Genomic DNA, 24,442 nt, shown 5'->3' on the forward strand with positions numbered 1-24,442 from the left:
CTGAGCTCTTATCAGTTCATCTTTGCGACCAAGTGAAGATTTGTGCCAAATTTGAAGAAATTCCCTTCGACCAACCAAAAGTGACGTCACCCGTTGGTTTGTGAACGTTATGAAGCCTCCAGTTCAGAGTTTGTCCGTCACCATCTTGCTAGTTCAGAGCGGTTTGGAGCAGGAAGTGACCATATTTGGAGAAGCTGGGGGAGGAGCCAGCGGTGGATCGGACTGATCTGATTGGAAACCCGGTGACACTACATCCTGCCCACTGATAGCTGTAACATGACTGCATCACAGGCCTGTCAATCAAACAGACACCCCATGTCTTTTTGAAGCTTATTTTCTAATTAATGACGGATTATTTTCAGATAGACCGCCAGAAAACTAATAAGAAGGAGTGACTTTAGCTAATAACACAGAGATAACTCACAAAAAAACCTTCAAATTTCATGAAATTGAATGGGAGTCTATGGAGCTGGAGGATTTTTGGAGCCAACCTCTAGTGGCACTCGGTGGTATTGCAGCTTAAGACACTTCCGTATCGGCCTCATTTTTCAGACCCGTAGCTTCGTCCACTTACATCTAAACAAACAGTACTGAACTTACATTTCCTGCTTGACCTTGGGGCTTGAGGAAGCTGTAATGGGCAGCGGCGGAGCTTTGATTGGAGATGTCGGCGTGCTGATGCTTCCCTTGGAGGACACTGTTAGAGGATAACCGTGCCCTCCCACAGATCCCCTCCCAGCGCCCCCTCTGCCGTGTCGGTGTCCCGCTGGAAGTGGCAAGGTGTCACATTCCCGCCCTCCTCGCCCCAGCGGCTCGCTGCTGATAATGGAGTACCCCTCGTACTCATCCTCGTCTCCTTCCCCTCCTCCGTGATTGGTCAGCCGACCCCTCGACAGGCCGCTTGAATGGCGCTGCGGGGCGTAGAGCCCCGCCCCTCCGCGGGCTCTCTCTGGCTCCTGCTGATGTGAGCGCTGGCTGATTACGTCGCTTCCCGCGGGCTCCGGTCGGGACAGGAAACTGAGGGAGGAGGCGAGGGAGCTAAGGCTGTAGACGGAGATGGCGTCGCAGGAGAGGTTGTCGGGGCAGACGGGAGGTAAGAAGGAGGGCTGAGGCGGGTAGCAGCCGAAGGAGAGGGGCAAGGAGTGTGGCTGGGAGGCCGACTGGGAGGACGACAGGGACTCCAGGGAGGACGAACTGTCCATGCTCAGTCGCTTGGGAAGCTCTGTGGAGTCTAAAAGAAGAGACGGAGTATTAGTGGAACACAGACAAAGATTTAACAGAATTTAGTTTGAAAAAAAAAAGTTTTGAATTATTCTCACCAAACAGAGCCAGAAGAGACTGAAGGGCGAAATGCATGATGCGCCTGCTGGCCTGTTTTCCAGTCTTCAGCACCACCTCCTCCTGACCCACCTCACACAGATCAAACCCTGACGGACAGACCAGGACTTCAGTTCAGTTAACTTGAATCTTTACATGTTACTTTTAGTCAGAGGTAAATAATGTGCTCTTTACTCCACTCCAGTGCAGTTATTTAACAGCAGGTAATTTAAAGATGAAGATTTTACATATACAAAACATGATGAGTTCATTAAATAATCAGACAGCACAGAAGATCTAAACAATCAGCACAGTTTCAAGATGGACACCCAAGATTAGTGATTAGTTTCAGGATCTGACCAAATGTGAGCTATGATCACAATCTCCACTTCTGGTCTTTTAGGTCTGGCATCGTGAACACAAGATTGGGACTGACAGGAGTTCATCGTGACCTTTGACCACCAAAATTGAATTATTTCATCCTTGAGTTCCAGTGAATATCTGTGCCAATAGAGATATCACATATTCTTGAGAATAGGATGGACAGATGGACAAATAATAATATTTGGGATTGTGTCATATCCATTTTTGGATTTATGAACGTAACTTCTTACTGGGCTCTACTGACTTTAGAACAATCTGGTTCTTTCAATTACTTCTTCTTTATTCACTACTATACCTACAATTGACCCAGCTGATGAAGTGGATCAATGACAATAAAGCAGAAAAAAAATGAGAGTGAAGCTGTAGTTTCTTTGGCCGATGACTCACCGAGCGCAGCCAGGAACTCGTGGCAGCCCGGGAGCCTCCAGAGCTGCACACTTATCGACACTTGAATCGGTGCCAGCGGAAAGTCTTGCTCTTTGTCGCCCGACTGCAACTGCACCAGCACTTGATGAAGCTTCGGAGAGGAAAGGAGAAGGAATGATTGGAAGGACGGAGGAGGAGGGAAAGAGAGGGCTGCTTCATGCTGCTGACTCATTTCTAATGTCACATGAAAAGAATGTTCCGAAATCGCATCATTTTTTTGAGTAAACTGGTGATCAAACTATATTTATTACAGCAAGATTGACACAGCACCCACATCAAAGATCTTTCAAAACAAAATCTCTACGTGCGGCGTCTTAGCGTTCGATTCTGTGTTTACTGGCTTTGACCAGTCTTTGAACTGAACTTACCATTCCCACCATGCTTATAACCGCCTTTGTGAGGTGGGTATGAGAGGAGAGGAAACACAACTTTAGTGGTTTATTCCAGTGAAAATGTTGGGTTTGAGTCACTGCACACTCAGCCATGCATGAACGATGGTTTGCTTATGCTGATGTTGCCTGATGTTACCAATACAGTGTGTATGGAGGGCTACGACGAGCCGACAGTGATGCAGCTTGTCACCAATAAACAAACAGCTGCACATGAAAACTGACAGTGAAATGAAAAGTGGGGAGTTCCTGTAATAACATTTCACAACCAGATGCATGATGGATCTGTTTTCGAGTTATGGGCGGGAAATAGGGAAAACAGGTGCAGAACATCTCATGATCATGTCAGATGCACAATCCAATAATAAATAAGCACGTCGACTACAACAACAACACACAAAATGCTCAAAATGTTGGCATGAACCAGGGTTGGGAAGTAACTCAGTATATTTATTCGAGTACTCTACCAAAGTACGAGAAGCGGGGGGGGGATTTTGCGCTATACATTGCGCGGGAATATTATCGATGTATTGATATATGGACAAGAGTATTTAACTATATAAACAAATAAATTCATTTGTCAGGTGTATTTAACATTTATAACAGGTTTACAAAATGTTTTATTTCGTTTTTCTGTCTGTTTGCTTGATGATCCAATTTTGCTACAATAAAAATTATTAACGTGACATTCTTTTTTTAGCTAAAATATTTGATCAGATGTTAACAAGATTTTGTTTGGGGGACATCATTTAAAGCTACAAAAAAGTAATGGATCACAATATATCAAAATGTATGTTGCAACACGCATTAAAATTAGGATAATATTGTATCATGAGAACTCTGGTGATTCCCACCAATATAAAGAAGCATATTTTACTTGAATATTTCCATTTTACTTCATACTTCATCTCCACTATATTTCAGAGAGAAATATTTTACTTTAAATATTTAACGATGAGTTATTATTCAAAACTTGAACGTTTATTTTTTTAAACTTTTTTTACTTGGCGTATGTTTTACTTTATGATACAGAGTAAGTTGTGAAGTGGGCGGGGCCACTGCTTCCAGAAGTATTTTCCCCCCATTCTGTATTCCCATTTAAATTTTGTCTTAATATCTTTAATGTCACTGACCACAAAAACAATGGACAACAGTTTTAGCTATTATGTCTTCATTTCTGAGAAATCTTGTTTTCTCAATCTGATTGGGACCCCAATGACACTCGGCCCCGCCCACCTATAGTGGATACCTGACTGCACCACCGGCCTGTCAATCAAATAGACACGCCCCCAAACATACCGCTTTTTAAGGCCTAATGCCTAATCAATGAAGGGATTATTTTCAGATAGGCCGCCAGAAAACTAATAAGAAGGAGTGACAATAGCTAACAACACCGAGATAGCTGGTGGAGACATTTTATTGACTTTGTATTTCATGAGAGAAGTTAAATGGGATTCCATGGAGCCGGAGGCTTTTTAAAGCTAATCCCTAGTGGCTCTCGGCAGTATTGTGGTTTAAGGCACTTCCACATTGGCCTCACGTGTCAGACCTGAAAGTTAAGTCCACTTTTATATGCCTGTAATGGAGTATTTTTACATTGTTGTATCGGTACTTTTATTTCAGTAAAGCGTCTGAGTACTTCCACCCCTGTCATGAACATCTGAGCTGCTACTGTACAACATGGCAGTACCTTATGAATGAGCTGCTCTCCGGCCTCGGATACTGTGACCAGTTTACAGAGAGCCTGCAGCGCTGCCGGAGTCAGACCTGCGGGGTTACAGGAGGGTAATTACACCTTCAAACTGAGATTTAATATCTGGTCAGGTGTAGCTTATAAGTGGAAAAATGTCATCTGACAGTTCAGGACAAAACTGGTTGTTAGTTCATCGGCGTGAGTGACATAAGAGACGTTTTGAGTAAGAGAGAAGCCGCGGTACCGAGCAGAGACTGCAGCGTGGTGCTGCACTGTTGCAGCCGATCCCCGGGGTCCGACATGGGGAAGAAAACCGCCCCGGGGAGTCCGGCACCGCTGCCGGAGCAGTCCAACCGAAAACCCACGGCAGACAGCAGGGCCTGCCACCCGGGCACCCCGCCGACCTTCAGAGAAGACACACGGACGTGAGCGGAGAAGACACGGGAGAGGCTGACATTTAAAGAGACGGAAGGAGCAGCACACGGACCTTGTTCTCGACGCTCTGCTGCGACGTGTACATCGGGTTACACTGGCCACTCTGGATGCGCTGCAAGGACTTCTCAACCTGTGGAGACACAGAGGTACTGCGAGCTGAGCGTGGCTTCTTCTTCAACTAGCCCACCAGTGTTCAGTAGATTTAAGTTGTTTTTCAGGAGATGGAGGGAAAGTGGTGCTTTAAAAACTATCAGAGGGATAAACATGAGCATTTCAGGGTCACAGTGGGTCATCATTACATACAGTCAGTAGTTTGGTCTATAAAATGTTGTCAAATAAAAAACCTGAAACCCAAAGACATTAAATTTACTTTCATAGAAAACAATGTGTTTGCTGACATCACCGATTAACTGATTATTTAAAAGTCACGTTTATGTCATATTGATGGCAAATTGTCTGTCACAGAGCTGATATCTATCTTGGATTGTTAAACTAATTACGATTGGTGTCACCCAAGTAGCAACTTTCTTGAGAGAAGTTGATGCTTTTTGAATGGGAGTCTATTGTAGACAGCCCCTAGTGGCCCTAGGTGGTATTACACTTTAAGGCACTTCTGCATTGGCGTCACTTTTCAGACTAATGTAGACTCATATAAACACTGTTAATAACTCTGGAGGTGTGTTGGCAACTCACCAGGTGCAGCAGGACTCTGAGGGCGTCTCTGGCCCTCTCTGGGTACTGGAGGATCTCCGCCAGGGCCTGACCCACCAGCGACATGGGGCTGTTCAGCTTCACATCACTGCCGATCAGCATGTAACCTGAAAAAAAAAAAACACGACTTCCCGTGTTTTTACAGCTGTATCCATTTGGTTTATAGATAACTCAACAAAATGAAATGAAAATAAAACGTTTGAAAACTTGGAATAAGACAAAGAACAATCCTTTTTTTGGTCCTGAGGGGAAATATGTGGCTCTTTAGCTTCTACATGCTGCCGTGGTCGACGACGAGTAAGAAGACCTTGATGTTTTCTATCAGATTAATCCTGTGTGGTATTATTGAAACTCAAAGAGTTGTTTGCTCACCGGCCCAGTTGGAGGGGTGTGAGAAGTGCTTGCTGCCCTGCAGCGTTTTCATGGCCTCCGTCAGAGCCACGCTGGCTTTGGTCCCGTTGAGGAGCGCCGTGTAGAACGTGTGCGTGAACACTTTGGAGGCAGCGATCGGCACCGGCCACAGAGACACGCACACACACTGCACCCCTGCAGCCAGGAAGGCTCGGGTCAGACCCACGACACCGTCGGCTGTCACCCTGTTGTTGGACTCCGGGTACAACCTGAGGAGATGAAGGGGGTCAGAGGTCACGTGCAGCTATCGCACTGGACCGGATCGGTAAATGTTGTACGAGTTGTACCTCAGAACCACCAGTTTGACTGCCAGGCACAGGTCCAGTATGTCGGCGGCGGTGAGGAGCAAGTCTTGAAGCGGCGGACTGTCACACACACTCTCCGTGTCACGCACACTCTCCCCGTCGTCGCTCCTTTCGTCTGGGCTGCTCTTCGAAAACAGACCCTTTGCCTTTCCGTCCTGATCTTCGCCCGACACCTCGCACGGGGACTTCTCCTTGGGTCGCCCGCCCGCCCCCTCCCCTCCGCCGTGCTCCGGGGCGAAGACCAGCGCCGCCAGCTTCCATGATATGTGCGTTGCGAAGTGGACGCACTCGGCCTGACTCAGCGCCGCCAGGACGCGCTCCTTCGTGGCGTTGGCTCCGGTCAGGGGGTGACATCCCAGCTGCTCCCCCAGCCACAGGGCTTCGTCCTCGGCTGAAGGTAGAGGCCCCCACAGCCAGCGGTCCATGACGCTGGGGGGCAGGCGGGGAGCGCCGACCACTGCGGCCACCGAGCCTCCATCGGGGCAGAGTAAGGGGCCGCAGCGGCGGGGATGAGGCTGTGGATCCAACACCGATTACAGAAATCTTAACAATCATTTTAGTGGAACCAACAAAGTGTTTAAGACGATGATGTTCATGTCCTACCTTGATCGATGCTCCCAGGCTGGCTAAAGACGGTACAGAAAGGAGACTGAACCTTTCGTACAGGTACTCATTAGAGGAGCTGCCTTTGAGCAAAGCAAAGGGGATCAGGTACAATTCCCCCTCCAGAACTAACACGAGCTGTCGGTGTCGGCCCACGGGTCCGCTGCTGTGCATCAGACCCTGGAGGGACAATGACACACAAATTCAAGAGATAAAGTATAAAAAAGGAAATTCAAATACACAGTCGATTTAAATGTAGATAATTCACACTCATGCGTACCCCTTCCATTGGAGCTATCAGTAGGTCGTAAAGAGCTCGTAGAGGAGGTTTGCCGATGGTACTCGGTAGGCGGCAAAGAGACGACAAGCTGTCCTTCACTGGAGACACCGTGGCACTGTACAGACTCGTCATGCTCTGACAGCTCCTGTTGAGAGGACACACTCTGTTACCTGTTTGAAATGAATTCAATAATAAGACTAACAACTCTGAGGCTGCAACCAGGCACAGCTTTGAGCTGAATGATAACCTCCTCACAATGATAAGAAATGGTGTCGTATTCATTGTGTGCACGAGACGAGTCTGCATGATTGGCACCCTCTTGTGATATTCACAACAGCGGCACTGAAAATCTTCTACAAGTCTCGAGTTCACGAGTTGTGACGTGTTTGCTGACATTTACAGAAAGGTCAGAGGTCATGAAAGTTCATGTTTGTTTGGATGTTAAGCTAAAATATTGTAATTTTAGTCATGTACAGTTTGTCTTCATAACTTAGATAATAGCCTACGTCTGAGGAAAATGTTGATCTTCCCAACGGCCTCATCTCTTCCCTCTTTGTCTTTGTATTTTCTGCATTTTGTTACCTGCCCTGTTAGCTGATAAACTGTTAGCCTCTGGGGCTTCTAGACGGCATCCACGTTGCCATTGCCTGGCACCGGTGCTTTTACGACTTAATCGCTTGAACACCAAACAGTGCACATGACTTCACATGTCGTAACCTCGAGCTCACGAGTTCCATTTGAACACAGCATTAGTTTAGCTTGTTATCATACTAACAGTTGCTAATTAGTGCTATAAACAAAGTACAGCTAGTTTTGAAGGCAATGTGAACAGTTTTATAGGTATTTTGTCCTGAATTGATCAAATACTGCCAAATTAGACATTAGATGTTGTTACATAAAGAGTTAAAGAACTACCAAAGTGATTACGATTCATCCTCAGGATCAATCAAATCAAATCTCTGAGAAATTCCCCCATCTTCACATCAGATATTTTGACCAGCAACAGCTACAAAACTATGACAGTGAACAACATGGCAAAATAAAAATAACCTAAAACTTGCTTACTGAAATTAAATGCAATCATTTTTCACATTATCAATTACACCTTTTTACTTTTCCTGCTATGATGAGTCAAATATCGGCTGTCGGAAATGTTAACAGTTGTTGAGATATTTAACTTAAAACCACATAAAAAAATGGTCATTAGGGTTCATCCTCTGGGGATGATAAATGTCTATACAAAATGCTCTACCCATCCATCTTCTCGGGAAAACTAAGTCCTGCTGGTGATGTTTGATAAAGTCAAGAGATCCCCAAATTTAGTGATTTTCATCCTCTGGAGACCAAGAATTTGTGCAAAATTTTGTGGATTTAAAAAAAATATATATTTGGGTTAATAATCAATCAAACCTGTTGAAGAGGTTATTCCTGGACACCATGCGCAGATAGCCCGTGGGGTCGGTGGCGGAGGGGAGTTTGCTGTTCAGCTCCTCAAACTGTTGCTCCAGCAGATCTCCGGCTTCACTCTCCGTCTCACTGCTGGAGCAAACTCTGCCAAAAAGACACCAACGTACAGGAGAAAAATTACATTATAAAACAATTAAATGTTAACATTTAACTCAGCTAAGTTTGGTGATCCTTCGTCGTAGAAAAACCTGCAGCTTTCTCTTGTTACTACTTTATCATTACTACGTCATTGTCTCAATTTAATTTAACAGGATGCAGGAAACAAACAAAAAGTTATGAAATAAAAAGTCATCTTGCAGTCTTTTGCTACCTCCTTAAGAAGAATAACAAGAGTCTTTTCACAAAAACGAGCAAATAAGTAGTAATTAATAACAGCAACCGTTCATGCTGGACTCACGGCTGTCTGTTCGTAAACACCATTACTCTTTACGGAACCCTCTGGCTGCACATTTTACACGCTTAGAGAGTTAGTCCATGTTTAAAAAGGCAGTTTCTGATTCCTGGATACACACAAGAGGGCAGTAAAAACCCTCCTCACGGGACAGGAAGCGTTTTAATGCTGCATGTGTGCAAATGATTTTCATGCTGTGGATGATGCAGGATTTATAATCATCATATGTAAAACGGACAGAGGCTCCAGACTCAACACACACACACACACACACACACACACACACACACACACACACACACACACACACACACACACACACACACACACACACACACACACACACACACACACACACACACACACACATACGTGACAGACCGTGAATCACTGCTGGCGACAGTAACCCCCGCTGCAGCGGTTTTCACAGAAAGTCGAGATGCAGTTTGTGTGGGGGAACATTTGCTGACACGACATGTGGTAGTGATTTACAGACTCGTCCGGTGGTGCCAACCAAAGGCCTGAAAAGTTGCAGGCAGGATAATTGAGGATGAGGAAATATGGCAGCAGAGAACAGGAGGGAAGGAAGACAGATGACATGCAGCAGCGAGTCTTCTCTTCCTCCTCTGCTCACTTCCCCCCCGTTTGATTTAATGACTAAAGATGTACAACAATAAGATAATTAGATGAGGCTTCAACTCAAGGGATGATGATGTTTATCATCTCGGTGCAGCTTCGTAGCATCCTAACATTCACTAATCATCCCTAAAAGGAAAATACAGCCGAGGCTGATGGGAATTACATTAGCTTTAATAATCACTAAAGTTATTACAACTCATCCTGAGGGGAGCATGAATGTCTGTCCCGAAAACTTCATGCTGATTCATCCAATGGTTGTCGAGACATTTCACTCAGAGTCTCAAATGTTAATCTAATGGAGCCAAGGACGAAAAGTCAGAAATTCATCAAAGACAGTAGGATGTATCCTCTGGGGACCATGCAATGTCTGTAAAACATCATTTAGACGTTGACATGTTATACTGGAAAATTTTGAGCTGCTGGTACCGCGAGATTAACTGTCCGAGGATCAGCCAAGCCATTACGATACATCCTCTGGGGACCATGAAATGTCTGTAAAAAATGTTTGGCCAGTACATCATATAGATGTTGGGAAGTTGCACTGGATAGGTGAACATTTTGAGCTGCTGTTGGCCCTAAAGGAAAAGTGAAAGGATTACTTCAGTCAGTAGGATACATCCTCTGGGGAACATGAAATGTCTGCACAAAATCTTGAGCCAGTACATCATAAAGATGTTGGGATGTTTCACTGGATAGGTGAACATTTTGAGTGGCTGGTTGCGCTAGGGGAAAGTCAGAAGATCACACAAGTGATTAGGAGGATGTATCTTCTGGGGACCATGCAACGTCTGCACAGAATTTTATGCCATTACATCATATAGATGGGTCAGATGTTGTACTGAATAAATGAACATTTAGAGCTGCTGGTGGCGCTAGAGGAAAAGTTAGAGGATCACCAAAATCAGTGGGATCCATCCTCTGGGGACCATGAAATGTATGTAAACATTTTTTTTTACCAATATATGATAGAGATATTCATATATTACATGGGATAGGTGAACATTTTTAGCTGCTGTTGGCCCTAAAGGATTGCCCAATTCAGGAGGATGCATCCTCTGGGGACCATGAAAGTTTCATAGCAACTTTTCATGCCAGTAGTCAGTGGAGAAGACGCCCTACCTGCTGTAGTGGGTGTCCACTCCAAGAGCCTCTCTTGCATTGCAGATGTACTGCTCCAGAGACATTGGACTTCCACCCGCTCCGCCTCCACCCTGCGGACTCCCACCTTCGTCCTGGAATTCCTCCAGTCCGGCCTCTCCAAGATAAACCTCGTTGAACTTCACGATACCTGTTGGAGCATTTCAGGAAGAATGCAGAATAGTTAGAGCCCCTGAAAAAATGCTACCTGGCTAAAAGCCCCGTAGTTGGTGGATTTTATAGGCTACTTTGTCTGTTGCATTCTCCAAAACAAAAATCTTGGGTGGAACAAATTTGTTGCCACAATTACTGTAGAATTGAACCATATTACTATATTAATAGCTTTTTACAGCAGCAATTTTGTAAATATTTCCACCTGATTCAGTCCTTCCAGGATTTTGTCAAGTTTTTTGTGGTTGTTGCAATCAAAAATATTAGATTTTGCAGCTATTTCTAAAAAAAATAGCGATGTAATTTGCAGAATTTTATGATTTTTTTTAATGGTAGAATTCCTGGAATTAGCAAAGATTGCACGGTGAGGAAAGAAAAGTGAATTTTTTTTTTAAAAACAACTACCTGATAAAGAGAATATGCAATATGTAAATTAATTGAGTGCGATTCTGCAAATATTGCGTAGATTGCTTGAATTTACGTTAATTATTGCAATTGCAAGAACACAACATCCTGGATGGACTGCTAATTTTACAAACCTTTATTTAATGCTTAATATGTTCCAAATAAAACATCATGGACCCTTGGCAAAGAGGACACCTGTAACATGAATGTTATAAGCATAAATTACTGAAAGTATTTACCTGCATGAACCTGTAGGACATGAAATATACAACTCTTTTATTAAATGTCTATTTTTATTATGACCCAGTGCATCATATGTATATTAAAGACCATTTTAATCTCTCTCAAAAAATAAAATAATTACTATCATAGCTAGAATTATTTTTTAATTTTTTTTTATGCTGAATATATGGCAGCAAAAGGTTTTCTTTTTATTTCCATAAAAGTGTGAATTAATTTTAAGGGTTTCCACACATGAACATATAATAATTTAATGTCTGGGTTTGATCTTTCCAACCAGGTCTTTAGTATTTTTGTAGACATTCCTGTTTTAGCCAGACGGTGGCACCAGAGGAAAAATCAGGAGTCATGAGTTATATTGTTTTTGCAGCCTCTTTTTCTAAATGACATTAAACTGTTTGGGTGTTTTTTGAAGAGCGTGACGGTAGCAGTGTGTACCTGCGCCCGGAGATATAAGCCAGCTGTACAGGAAGCCTCCTGCCAGAGAGAAGTAGAGGACCACGGCCCTCTGACCGTTGACCGTCTCCAGGATGTGCTCCACGGTGACTGGGATGTACGGGTCAGAGCTCGCCGCTTGGTGGCTTCCCTTCTGGCGTTCGACCAGGAGATCTGCGAAGGCACGCGTTCGCCCTCGCTCTGCGATGGCCAGCGCCTCATCGTGGCGGCCTGAGAGTCAGAAACAACATCGAGACGGTGCGTTAGGGAGCTTTAAAGAAGACAAGACTGGTTTAAATCAGCTGCAGTGAAAACAAACGCAGACATCAGGTGTTAATTTGTGCAAAGGAAAAGGTGAGAATGCCTCACAAACACTTAAAATAACGAGGTAAGGTAAGTCACCGAGGCTAACGAGGACCCTCTGGAGAGCCTGGTACGAGCTGGTCTGCAGATCAAACAGGGAGAGCTTGTAATCCGTGCTGTGCTGTGTCTCATGACGAATTGCCTCGAACAGCACAGACGCTCTGTAGAGCTGTAACACAGAAAAAACTGCAATTTATAGACTGCATCTACAAAATCCACACTCCGTCAGGTGTTCAGGAGGGTTCAGACTGTGAAGATATTTTCATTAAACTGTTAATTGAGTCTTCGTTCATTTATTTCAGCATCTCTGCCGATTCAAAACACATTATTTTAAAGCAGAAACTGATTTCAACTCTTCATTTTAAATCTGAATGACTGTGCAGTTGCAGAGATAACCACTGGGTGGCACTGCAAACACACACGTCCCTCCATCAAACTGGAAACTGACCTTAAACATGAAAGTTATTTACATTGGAAAAACATTTACTCAGTACAAGTATTTTTTATGTTACTTTTCACTCACCTACAATTTTTTTACGACTTGAGGTACAGTTTTTACTTCACAAACAAATATTTTTGCATGAAAAACACATGAAAAGCTCATAAAATATGATGCTTTATTACATTACTATTAAACCCAATAGTATATACAAGTAAGGCAGAGATGATGATTGACAGAAAATTAATTGGCAACTATTTAAATGATTGATAATCAGTCATTTGGCTAAGAACAGAAGGATTATTATTATCAACCCGTCAATAAAGTGATAAAAAGTGATTATTATGAAACACAGTTCAAATTTAAAATCCAGATTGTCCCAATATCGAGTGTAGAAATTAAAGTTTGTGCAGTTTTATGTAAGGTTTGTTAATAATAATCAGCTCAAAGAGATATTAAATTAAGACTTTACGGTTTAAATATATGTTGCAAACTTTCCTTTAAACTTCTAAAAAAAAAAGTTTTCCCAACTTGGTAAACCAAGATGAATCCCTGATCCTTCATACTATAGACTTGTACGTGAAGCAGGAAGAAGTAGGGATGCTATGGCTTCAGCACGCACACACGCACACGCACGCACACACACACACACACACACACACACACACACACACACCTGGTGCTGCGCCTCCTCCAGGTTGCCGCTGGCCCACAGAGACAGGCCGAGGCGGTGGCGTATCTTGGCTTCGTCCTCCCTCCGACCCAGCTGCTCCGCCAGCCGAAGACCTGAGGATAAAAGAAAGATAGCAGGAAAGCTCATCTGAAACCATCTCCTTCAACGTCCCCTTTGACGCTCACGACACCTGTTGCGGCGCTGAGGTGAACACGTCCCGACTCGAGCCCCACGGCGCTCATATTTCTTTTTCTCCTGGTGGTCCTTTTTGTCTTTCTTCGCTCCCTTGGCTTTGTATTCGGCTGATTCAAAATTTACAGTTGTTGTGTTCTCCCCTGCTCCTGCCTTGCTCTCTACTTAAGTTTGTGTCTTATCTCGTCTGATGTGGCGGGTCATCTTTAGCTCTCATTAGGCCCTCAGACTGAGCAGAATCTCATCAGATATCAGGTTTTGATTTCCCTGTGATGTTCTGCATCTGTGCGTGTGTTTCGGTTCGGGGAGGTTAATTGGAGGCACGTGTTTTTTTTTTCTTCGGCTCCGTCCTCGCCTCAACTCGCCGCCGAAATTCCTCGTTTGCTCGTTGAGAGTTAATGATCAATTAAAATCTGGAGGATCTGAGAGTTAAGTGACAAACTGTGACCATGTGTTAGAGGCCCGACGGAGCCCGGAGGAGCTCGAGAATTCAGCAGAACATAAATATCCATCACAATTAGAGCTTTAATTGATCTTCGTTTGCGTCCGTGTTTCGAGTCGTACATCAGGAGGTAGACTGGGATTATTTTCAAGAAGGATGCAGTAAGAGATGAGAGGCGTGTTTCAAAGAGCCGTCTGGTTCGAGAAGTTTAATCAAACAGGATTATTGACAACAAGCTGCCTGAAGGAAACCACACTGCGGGGTAAACAGCTCAGCTCTGATCCTCCATTAGCCGGTGTCCGACTCATGAATACCTTTCATACCTCCCCGGGGTTTCACAAACACACCTCACAATGTTTTCGACCCCAAACAAGTCTGACCTTAAAGACGGTACCTGATGTGCAGATCAAAGTACGGAGCTGAGAGCAGGCGCTTCTGTAAATGGGGTCTGTTTGACCGCGGGGGGGAGGGGGGGATGACAAAGTTTTTGGTTCTCTTTTCATCACAAGTTGAGAGTTTGTCAAAAACAGACTTCATCTGAACATCGTGGAGACGCTGCTGCATCTCTATCCAGGTGAGATTACGGGACCTCTGCAGACTGCAGATGGGCGGAGTCAAACTTTTGACTCCTGTCACGGTGTTAGCAGAGCTTCAATAGCTTCAATCTTGTGTGAAGATGAAATAAGATTAAGATAACATAAAATTTTAATAAGATCGAGATTAATATCAAATAAGATTAATAATAAGGATAAAATCAAATTTAGATAATTTGAGATTTAGATAAGATTGAGATTAAGATCAAATCAAATAAGAAAAAAAAATAAGAAAAAAAAAATAACAAGATTAACAAGATTGATATAATTAAGAAAAAACAAGATTAAGGTAACAAGATTAAGATAAAACAAGATTAAATTAAAATAAAACAAGATTAAGATGAGATAAAACAAGATTAAGATCAAATAAAACAAGGTTAAAATCAGATAAAACAAGAATAAAATCAGACAAAATAAGATTATTTTAGATAAGATTAAGATTAATGTTAAGAGGTCAGACAGTGTGGTACCTTCCTGTAGGTACATGACAGCCTGAGCGTAGTTCTGCAGTGCGTGGTGTGTCCTCCCCAGGCTCCCGTAGGCCAGAGTTTTGGCCGTCAGGTCGTTGGTCTGCGCCGCCACGCTCAGGTGCTGCTCCTGGAAGACCACGGCCCGCTCGTACTTCCCCAGAGCCTCGTAGGTCAGACCCAGGTTACCGTAGGCTCGGCCCTGGCTCCGCACACACCCCGACTGCTCTGATATATCCAAAGCTCTCTGGTGCCACTGTGAGAGGAGCGCTCAGTTACTTAAGAGGACTGGGCTGAAATACTCTGGAAATATAGCGAGATGAAAAGACTCTCTTGTGGAGTAGATGGTTGCATTGTCGGCGCATTGATGTCTGGATGCAGCTGAAAGCGATTAACCAGTATAAAAACCTGTTTTTACGCCACTGCTGCGGAGTTTTACTGTAATTTTAAGGGTGCATTATTAATATGCACCTACATTTGGATGTACACTCTGCTTGGTCCACACACAGAGGGACACGCAGCAGCTCACAAACATGCAAAAGATTAAAAATGTAAAAAAAAAATTACAATGAGAGATTATTATTTTGAACATAAATTTGCACAAAAGCAGATCTGTTCCCTGCTCAAAATCAGCTGTTATTATAGGAATCTACAAGTACAGCATGCCTGGACTTTAGAGGAAGAAGACACCCTGATTGGTTTATTTCATGTAAAACACACCTCTAATTCAATAAGAGACTCGGCCCAACCCCTTTGAACAGTGCATTTTATTTTGTGCTCAGATTATCTGCTGTTAAAGTAGAAAAAGTGGGTTCTTGTGGATGCCTTACATTATTAAATTTTTAGCCCTAAATCTTGTCTGTTAAATCTGTGTTTTACATGGAGGTTGTGTGCTGGACTACTTCTTTGCACGGTATGGTGACTACCTGTAGTTTCTGCAGGTTAGACAGAGCCAGGCTAGCTGTTTCCACCTGCTTCCAGTCTTTATGCTAAATTTAGCTAAAACTGTAATGAGGATATTTCACAAAATCGCGGACTGTTCCTTCAAACGCATCACGCCGTTTCGAGAGTCCGTACAGACCTGCAGCGCCGTCTCGTTGTCTGCCATCAGCTGATAAACGCCTCCGAGTGCATCGCTTGCCTCTGCTTCCAGGGATTTATCCTGACGGGGGTTGAAAAACATTTTCTGTGCATCACGTGCTTCATAACAATAACTTGAGACGGGAACTTTTTCACCTGCAGGTGAGCTTCTTACCCCGGCCGTGCGTGCGATGCTGAGGTGGTGCTCCAGGCAGGAGAGGGCCTGCTCGTAGTTGCCCAGCTGGCTGTGCAAGGTGCCCAGCTCCCCGTACGCCTGAGCCTTGCCGCCTCCCTCCCCGCCCAACTCGTGGGCGACGACCAGCCGCTTCTCAAAGCACACCAGAGCCTGCTGGAGGTTCCCCATGGACCTGCAGAGGACAGACCAAAAAAACTTGGGACTTACAAACACACCTGTAGTTTCATTGTAGAGACGCACATGGGCAATTTAACAAAGCGACCAAAAAAAACAACTCAGCGAGTCCGATTAATGACACGTCTCTGATCTTCTTGGAGAAGAACCAGAAACAGCCACAAAGGCTGAGATAAATCAGAACCTCTTCTCTCCTCATTAGATTTTCATTCACATTCCAGAGAACAAAAACAACAGATGGATAAAGAAAAAGCCATCATTAAGCCTCGTTCTCCTGTCAGCGAACATTACTGGTACGGTATCATCAGAAGAACGGACCGCCGAGGGGAATCACTGTCTGAACAGCAGCAGTAACTATTATTACTCCAACAAAAATATGATTCTTTCTATTATTAATAGGACTCAAAATTCTAAATTTGAAGAGTGTAGTGGGTGCACGAGGCAAGAAAAGATCAAGTTGTGTATTAGAAGAATATCCTGACATAAATATGAACACAAATGTAAACAGAAGTCTGCAGCATCTCGAATCGAGCAGCAGAATTGACATTAAGAAATTAGTCCAAAAAAATATTTGAAAGAAATCAAACACCCGTCTTTCTCTTTCCTTTGTTTGTGATCCATTTCCTCTGTTAAAAAGTGTAAAGATTAATCTGTAATCTATCCTGTGTTTTGATTTTGCATGAGGAGGATAATTTTTCATCTAGGATTGAAAATGAAGTGCTTGATAAATTATTATAGTTTCGTACTGAGAAGAATCAGACCATCAGACAGAGTTGTAGGCAACTTTAAGTCCCACCAATAAAGGGAGAAATTAGTAGTAAGATATCAATCTTCCCATCTAAAACTCTGCAGGAAAGCAAACGACTATATTTATAAGACTGTCTTTAAACATACCTGTGTGCATTTCCGAGTCCTCTGTAGGCCTTCTCTTGGTCCTGGACGTGGTTTAGACTCTGAGCCACCGTCAGGTACTTCTCGTAGCACTCGATGGCCTCCTCGTAGTCCCCCAGCGCGTCGTAGCAGTCCGCCAGGTTCCCGTAGGCCCTGCCTCGGTCCAGCATGCTCTCCGTCCCGCTCAGCTGCTGCAGCATCGCCAGCTGCTGCTCAAAGTAGCCGATCGCCTCCTCGAACACCCCCATGTTCAGCTTGGTGATGCCCATGTTCCCGTGGACCTGCGCCTCCAGGCGGGCATCCCGGAGGCCCTGCGCCAGCCCCAGCTGGGCCTCGTAGCACTGGAAGGTGGTGGCGTAGTCTCCCAGGGACATGTGCACGGCCGCCAGGTGGCCGAGGGCGCGGCACTCCCCCTGCCGATCGCCCAGGTCCTTCCGCAGGGTCAGCTCCCGGCTGTGGAAGGACAAGGCTGCGTCGAGCTGCCGGAGCAGCCTGAGGAGGGAGGAGAGAGATGAGGAGACAGATGAAAAAGCGCAAACCACACAAGTGGAAGCTGTTATTCATGAGCCACGCAAGGTCAATCACAGTTAAACCCTCGAGCTGTGGTCGATGCATTACTGAGGTTTTTGCTTTGCTTTATAATCGTACATATTCAACGCTGCAGCCTGTTGGGTAACGAGAGATCTGAGCTCTGACTTCTCCTGTTTACAGTGAAATGTGGAAAATGCAATGGAATTATGAAAAAAAAAAAAAAAAAAAAAAAAAAACTTGCGCTGTGTTAAGAGATTTAAAGAAGTGATGAAGGTGTTCCAGCTGTGAACAGTTTCTGGCGAGATAATCACAGATCACTTCTGGTACTTCGATTAAATGAATCCACCCTGGATTCTAATGAGGGGAGTTAAGAGGTTCTTTTCTACAATTTACTCTTGAATTTTTCACAGGATATTCGAAGGGCGATCGAAAAAGTTCTGGTACGCAGCACAGTGATGGACACGGAGCAGCAGGAAGCAGCAACCTTCATGAGTAAGTATTCTAAGTGTCGTCTCTTGATCAACATCAGCACCTGAGTTCCGCACGTTAACGTGACCGCCGGTACGTGAACATTTGTGATTTCACCTGAACGTCACAATAGAACTCGGTGTTGACGATCTGACGTCATCTAACAAACAGCTAAACTCAAGTTAACAAACAGCTCAACTTGAGTTAATAGCTAACGATGCTAACAACCAACTAACAAAGAGCTGATTTTGTCAAAAACTAGCTAAACTTAAGTTACTAACCAGCTAACAACACTAACAACCAGCTCATTTTGCTGAAAGCCTGCTTCGGTCTTGGACGGTGAAGCTCCGCCCCTCTTGAAACGTTGAACGTCACTAAGAACACCTCGCCCGGCTCGTCGCTTCATCGCCGTGGACTTTCTGAAGCATTTCAAGGGTCTCTGTTGACCATTTACACAGTTTGATCTCAAAATCATGATGTTTCTCTGCTCCAGTTTCAGATCCGTGGTGAAATCACAAATGTTCACGTACCAGCGGTCACGTTAACGTGTGGAACTGCTGATGTTGATCAAGAGACGACACTTGGAACACTCCCTCATGAAGGTTGCTGCTTCCTGCTGCTCTATTCTTGGACCACAGGAAGTCTCCGAACTCTTTGATTGCACCTCGTATGATGTCTATTCTTGTGGCTAACCACCTCATTACCTGTGAACCGATCCGAGCGCTGAGTAGGCGTCGGCCTCCATCCGCTGATCGCTGACTTTCTGCGCCAGCGTCAGCTGCTGCTGGTAGAACTTCACCGCTCCTGGAAGATCGCCCCGACACACACACACGTCCCCGAGGTTCCCGAAGGCTCTGAAAACGGCCTGCTTACAAAACACAAGGACACGGGACGCTGATTAAAAACCCTTTCCCGTTTCAAAAAAGGCAGGATTTTACAGTTTACCGAGCGAACGCAGCGCTCGCAGGTGACCTGTGTGTTGTCCAGGGCTTGTGCGAGAGACAGCAGGTATCTCTGACACTCCTCCGCTCTGCCGTACTCCCCCAGAGCTTTGTGGGCCAGACCGAGGTTACAGTACGCTTTGGCCTGCGCCAATTTATCTTGGAGGTCCTTCGCCAAGGCCAGGTCCTGCTCATAATACCTGGGAGACGGATGAAAAATTCAAAACATGCCTTTGATGTTTACACAACATAACATCAGCAGCCTGCAAGGGTAGAAGTAAAGGTTTGTTTTGCTGAACATGAACATTTATGAGCAAATATATCTTCCTTCCAGCCTTTATGGTACAGAAAAGGAAGCTTCACACCTTTAACCAGGTGACATAGAAGCAGGTTTTCTAACAGAAAAGTCGTGTCTCCATCATGTCTCTGACCTCACAGCGTCCCGGTATTGTCCCAGGCAGTAGTGAGCGTAGCCCAGGTTGTGGCAAACTTTGCCCTCCCCCTCCAGGTCCTGCAGGCCGGGGGCCAGGGCCAGGTACTGCTGGTAGTAGGGCAGCGCCTGAGCGTACTCGCCTCTCCAGCTGTGGAAGTTACCCAGGTTTGCTGCAAAAAGAAAAAAGATTGGAAGAGAACATGAAACCTTTGATATTCGGTCCGATAAAAGATTCAGGTGCATCTCTCTCCCCGCCCCGACTTGCCTAAGGCTCTCGCTTCGCTCTGAGTGTCCCGCAGCTCTCGGGCGATGGTCAGGTGGTGGAGGTAGTGCTGCAGAGCGCGGTCGTGAGCGCCCAGCGCCTGGTAGGCCACGGCCAGGTTGCCGTGCGTGGAGGCCTGCGACGGGCGATCGTTCACCTGAAACACAAAGACACCTTTAGGACTCCACGTGACCAGTCCACACCTTTTCCCACCGGAGCGTCCGGAGACTCACCTCCAGGGAGATCTGCAGTTCCTGTCGGTGGTACCGGACCGCCTGATCGTGGATGCCGAGCGCGTGGTAGGCGTTGCCCATGTTGCCGTAGGCTCTCCCCTGGGCGGCGTAATCACCCAGCTCCTGGGCCAGGGACAGGTGGGCTTTGTGGAGCTTCAGCGCCGCCTCGTACTCGCCTTTCATCTGGTGTATGATGCCTGAGGTGGGAGGAGGAGGACAAGGAGCAGGAGGAGAGACACAGTTTGTTAAAGATGTTACAATACAAGCAAAAAAAACAAAAAAAAAAACAATAAAATATTTTTAACACCAGTTCCAGTTTCAAGATCAGAGGGATGATTTAAGATAAGTTCAGATGACTCAAAGTCCACCACGAGACCAACTTGCAAGTTCAAGTTCAAGAGTAAAAAGTCTTTTGAAACTATAAAATCGTTTGAGATCAAGTCAAATTTTAAGTCATTTGAGAAGTCCAATCAAGTCTCAAATCACTAGAGTTGTGTCCAAGTCCTAAATAAAGTCCTTTTAAACTATAAAGTTATTTGAGATGTTAAACAAGTCTTAAATCACAAGTCTTTAAGACACTTAAATCATGTCCAAGTCTTCATAAGTCGATTCAGAAATGTCCAAATCCAGTAAAAAGTCATTTGAGAGGTCAAAATCAAGTCTCAGGTTTTTTGAGACGTGTCCCATCTAGTGTGGAGAAGCTTGAAACATGTCCAAGTCAGCTATAAAGTCATTTAAGAAGTGAAATCACGTCTCAAGTCTGAATACACTTAAATCATGTCCAAGTCATCTTAAGTCATTTCAGACAAGTCCAAGTCCAGTATAAAGTCAATTGAAATTGTTGGAGTCAAATCTTGAGTCTCAATCAAGTCTCAAGTCTTTTGAAACAAGTCAAATCAGAGCAGTTTTTAAGTCACCTCAATGCTCAAGTCTCTTTACATGATTTGAGTTAAATCTTCAGTCTGGAGGCAGAGCAGTATTTTAGGTCAAGTCCCAAGTTATTTGAGACTAGTCCAAGTCAAAGCTCAAGTAAATTAAGAAGTTGAATCACGTCTTAAGTCATTTCAGACAACAATCAAAGCTGTCCGTCAACAGAGGTTTTAAAGTCCTGTGAGGGAGGTCCAATCGAGTCTTGAGTCATTTCAAACAAGTCTTCATTTATTTCAGACAAGTCCAATCAAGTCTCAAGTCAAAGTAAAATCATCGGCGTGTCAATAGAGCAGTTTTAAAGTCCTGTGAGGGAGGTCTCAGTCGGTGTGCAACAAGGCAAATCAAGTCTCGAGTCACTAAAGACAAGTTCCGTCTAAATTCAGTTTTCGAACTAACGAGGATTTTTTGGAAGCCAAGTCTCAGTCTGACTCGTGTCCGAGTCTCGAGTCTGCAGCTCTGTCCATGAGTTTATTGAACTCTGAAGTGTTCCGCGTTGAACATCAAACAGCAGTGAGAGCACATGTAGAGAGAGAACAGGTTAAAAATCCCCCCAAAAAACACAAGACTGAGAAAAAAATATCCGACGTGTGTGGTCATTAAAATAAATGCTCACATGGTTTCCAGAACCACTAGCGCAGAGCCGTAAATAATTAAAAAGCTGCAGCGGGAAAAACTCAACAAATTAAATAATATCTGCTGCTTCAAACTTCAGCTCTGCAGAGATGTGAATCTGAAGGAAAACTGGGGTCCCAGCAGCCGAAGTGTCATGTCCAATGTCAACAACCCAGATTACAGAGACGGAATATGTTAGGGAAGAAGCTTGAGACGTCTTAGTCTTACCGCGTCACTTTTGTATATTTTAAAGTCCTAAAATTTGTGTTTTCTGAAAACAAGTGGAAAGAAATCTGAAATAATTTGAAATATTTCGATTAAAAAACAAAATAGTTTTCATGATTTTTCTGAATTATTTTATCTTCTTACACAGATTTCTTGAAACAAATTGTTTAAAAACAGGCAAGAACTTTATAAACTGGAAAACCAAAAATATTCTTTTGGCCACAAGTTGTGAGGTGTTTGCTGATGTTTACAGAAAGGTCAGAGGTCATGAAAGTTCATGTTTGTTTGGATGTTAAACTAATATGTTATAATTTTAGTCACGTAGATTTTGTCGTCCTAACTCAGATAACAGCCTTCGTCTGAGGAAAATGTTGATCTTCCCAATGGCCTCATCTTTTCCCTCTGTGTCTCAGTATTTCCTGCATTACGTTACCTGCCTGTTAGCCTGATAAACTTGTTAGGCTCTGTGGCTTCTAGACGCCGTCCACGCTGTCTTTACGACTTAACCACTTGAACGGCAAATATATGCTTCACGCGACTCCCCATGTTGTAACCACGAGCTCACGAGTTTTATTTGAACGTAGCATAGAAATCCAGATTAACTAAATGTTTTCATGTCGTTATACAGCCTGTGTGTGACGGTTGTTTACTCCGCACAAACTCCGCAAGTTAGCTAAAAACGTTTAAATTTAAATGTGTTTTAATGTTGCCGTGTATCAAAACAAGACTCATGTTAAATAGTCTCAAATATGCACGTGATTATATCATCTAAATATATTAGATGATCCTTCTGACTTATTTTATTTGTTCGAACATAACCGTGTTTTAAAAAAAAAAATTATTCTAAATTTTTCAAAACTACGTTTCAGAACTGTTAACAAAAAACTCGGTGTGCGATGTTGTTTTAAATGAGGGACCTGAATTTGTCCCACAGAAATCCTGAAACCATCTTTACCAAACATACAGTAGAAAATCTCATCCAAAAGACAGGGATTTTCACTGTGTGTAAAATGTGGGCATCTTTTACAGTGAAAGCACATGGGGCAGAAGAGAGAGGGGTTAGGGGAGGGGAGTGCAGGGATGATGGGGCGGGGCGGGGGGACGCTGGGGGTGGGCATCCAAACACCAGATGGAAGAGGTTACATGTGGTTTTCATGTCAGACTGCGTGGAGAGAGAGAGAGCGAGAGGATTCACGGAGTGTAAACTGTGGCTCCTTTTTCCAAAAACCTCGGCACGCGTCCAGCTCTGTCTACACTTTTCTCTCTGCACCCCCCTCCCCCCCAAAAAAGGTCCAAACCCATGACGGGTTGATCCTTTTAAAGGGGATTTACTGGCTGTGTAGTCAAAGTTGACACGTTACGTTATCACTATGAATACACACACGTGCACACACGGTAGTTTGTTTCTGACATGGAAATGCTTACGAGAGTGCAAAATATGTGTTCATCCGCGGCTGCAAATAGTCCCCAACAAATGTACTCTTTCCTTCTGTTTGAGGCACGTTTGATAAAAAATACAGAGTCCAGCTGAATTAGGAAAAGTCTATCGTTATCATCTACCTCCTGTCGTCTACGTCCTGCCATCATCGACTGTGTCTTGTCGTTATCGTCTGTGTCCTGGCCACAAGTTGTGAGGTGTTTGCTGATGTTTACAGAAAGGTCAGAGGTCATGAAAGTTCATGTTTGTTTGGATGTTAAACTAATATGTTATAATTTTAGTCACGTAGATTTTGTCGTCCTAACTCAGATAACAGCCTTCGTCTGAGGAAAATGTTGATCTTCCCAATGGCCTCATCGTCCCGTCGTCATCGTCTATGTTGTATTGTCATTGTCTACATCCTGTCCTCACGGTCTACGTCCTGTCGTCTCACCTACGTCCTGTCACCTGCGTCCTGTCGTCTCACCTACGTCCTGTTGTCTATGTCCTATCACCTGCGTCCTGTCGTCTCACCTACGTCCTGTCGTCTACGTCCTGCCATCTCACCTACGTCCTGTCGTCTACGTCCTGTCGTCTCACCTACATCCTGTCGTCACCGTTTACATCCTGTTGTCATCATATGTCCTGTTGTAATGGTCATTTTTATGCAGTTTTTTTTAAAGTTGACTTTTGATTTCTTTGTCCAACCAAATTAAACGGAAATACTCTCGTCTCGGATCTTTTTCTTCCTCTATTGTTTAATTGGTGACGACAACCTGCCTCAACTCAATTGAACCATGGTTCAGTTTGATCCGAACTGACCCCACCTCTTTAGGTCGGACTACATTTTGCTCCTTTGGTCCGAGGCTGCTTTCAGACCTGCTGTTTTTCTTTTGAACCAAACTGAAAACTGAAAGCATCCTAAAGATTAAAAAGCAGTTCTATTTTATAAAACTTAGACACTGTGAAATGCATGTGCATTTTGCATGTGCACGAGCCGGTTTCTTGACAGCATATTACCAAAGACGTTCGTTTAATTGT

At 44.2% G+C, this 24,442-nt stretch overlaps 1 protein-coding gene across 2 annotated transcripts in view; it reads right to left on the reverse strand.

The window, feature by feature from the left end:
• The window catches only part of ttc28 (tetratricopeptide repeat domain 28), a 107,167-nt gene that overhangs the window by 2,370 nt on the left and 80,355 nt on the right, over window positions 1-24,442 (reverse strand). For both annotated transcript variants that reach the window (XM_069700766.1, XM_069700775.1), the window contains 26 exons: window positions 20,218-20,414; window positions 19,988-20,141; window positions 19,721-19,892; window positions 19,321-19,489; window positions 19,053-19,213; window positions 17,353-17,841; window positions 16,264-16,456; window positions 16,090-16,170; window positions 15,012-15,264; window positions 13,318-13,427; window positions 12,242-12,371; window positions 11,843-12,070; window positions 10,571-10,739; window positions 8,365-8,505; window positions 6,955-7,099; window positions 6,675-6,854; window positions 6,054-6,586; window positions 5,728-5,975; window positions 5,338-5,462; window positions 4,697-4,774; window positions 4,454-4,613; window positions 4,207-4,283; window positions 2,496-2,519; window positions 2,089-2,218; window positions 1,320-1,427; window positions 601-1,231 (listed from right to left, as the gene is read on the reverse strand). In XM_069700766.1, coding sequence (XP_069556867.1) covers window positions 601-1,231; window positions 1,320-1,427; window positions 2,089-2,218; window positions 2,496-2,519; window positions 4,207-4,283; window positions 4,454-4,613; window positions 4,697-4,774; window positions 5,338-5,462; window positions 5,728-5,975; window positions 6,054-6,586; window positions 6,675-6,854; window positions 6,955-7,099; window positions 8,365-8,505; window positions 10,571-10,739; window positions 11,843-12,070; window positions 12,242-12,371; window positions 13,318-13,427; window positions 15,012-15,264; window positions 16,090-16,170; window positions 16,264-16,456; window positions 17,353-17,841; window positions 19,053-19,213; window positions 19,321-19,489; window positions 19,721-19,892; window positions 19,988-20,141; window positions 20,218-20,414 — 5,086 coding nt within the window. The remainder of the gene's footprint in view (window positions 1-600; window positions 1,232-1,319; window positions 1,428-2,088; window positions 2,219-2,495; window positions 2,520-4,206; window positions 4,284-4,453; window positions 4,614-4,696; window positions 4,775-5,337; window positions 5,463-5,727; window positions 5,976-6,053; window positions 6,587-6,674; window positions 6,855-6,954; window positions 7,100-8,364; window positions 8,506-10,570; window positions 10,740-11,842; window positions 12,071-12,241; window positions 12,372-13,317; window positions 13,428-15,011; window positions 15,265-16,089; window positions 16,171-16,263; window positions 16,457-17,352; window positions 17,842-19,052; window positions 19,214-19,320; window positions 19,490-19,720; window positions 19,893-19,987; window positions 20,142-20,217; window positions 20,415-24,442) is intronic.

The sequence above is a fragment of the Brachyistius frenatus genome, unplaced genomic scaffold (assembly GCF_029030835.1).
Source record: "Brachyistius frenatus isolate BFR_SWC_R1_liver_20210118 unplaced genomic scaffold, ASM2903083v1 Contig_3, whole genome shotgun sequence".
Classification (NCBI taxonomy): domain Eukaryota; kingdom Metazoa; phylum Chordata; class Actinopteri; family Embiotocidae; genus Brachyistius; species Brachyistius frenatus.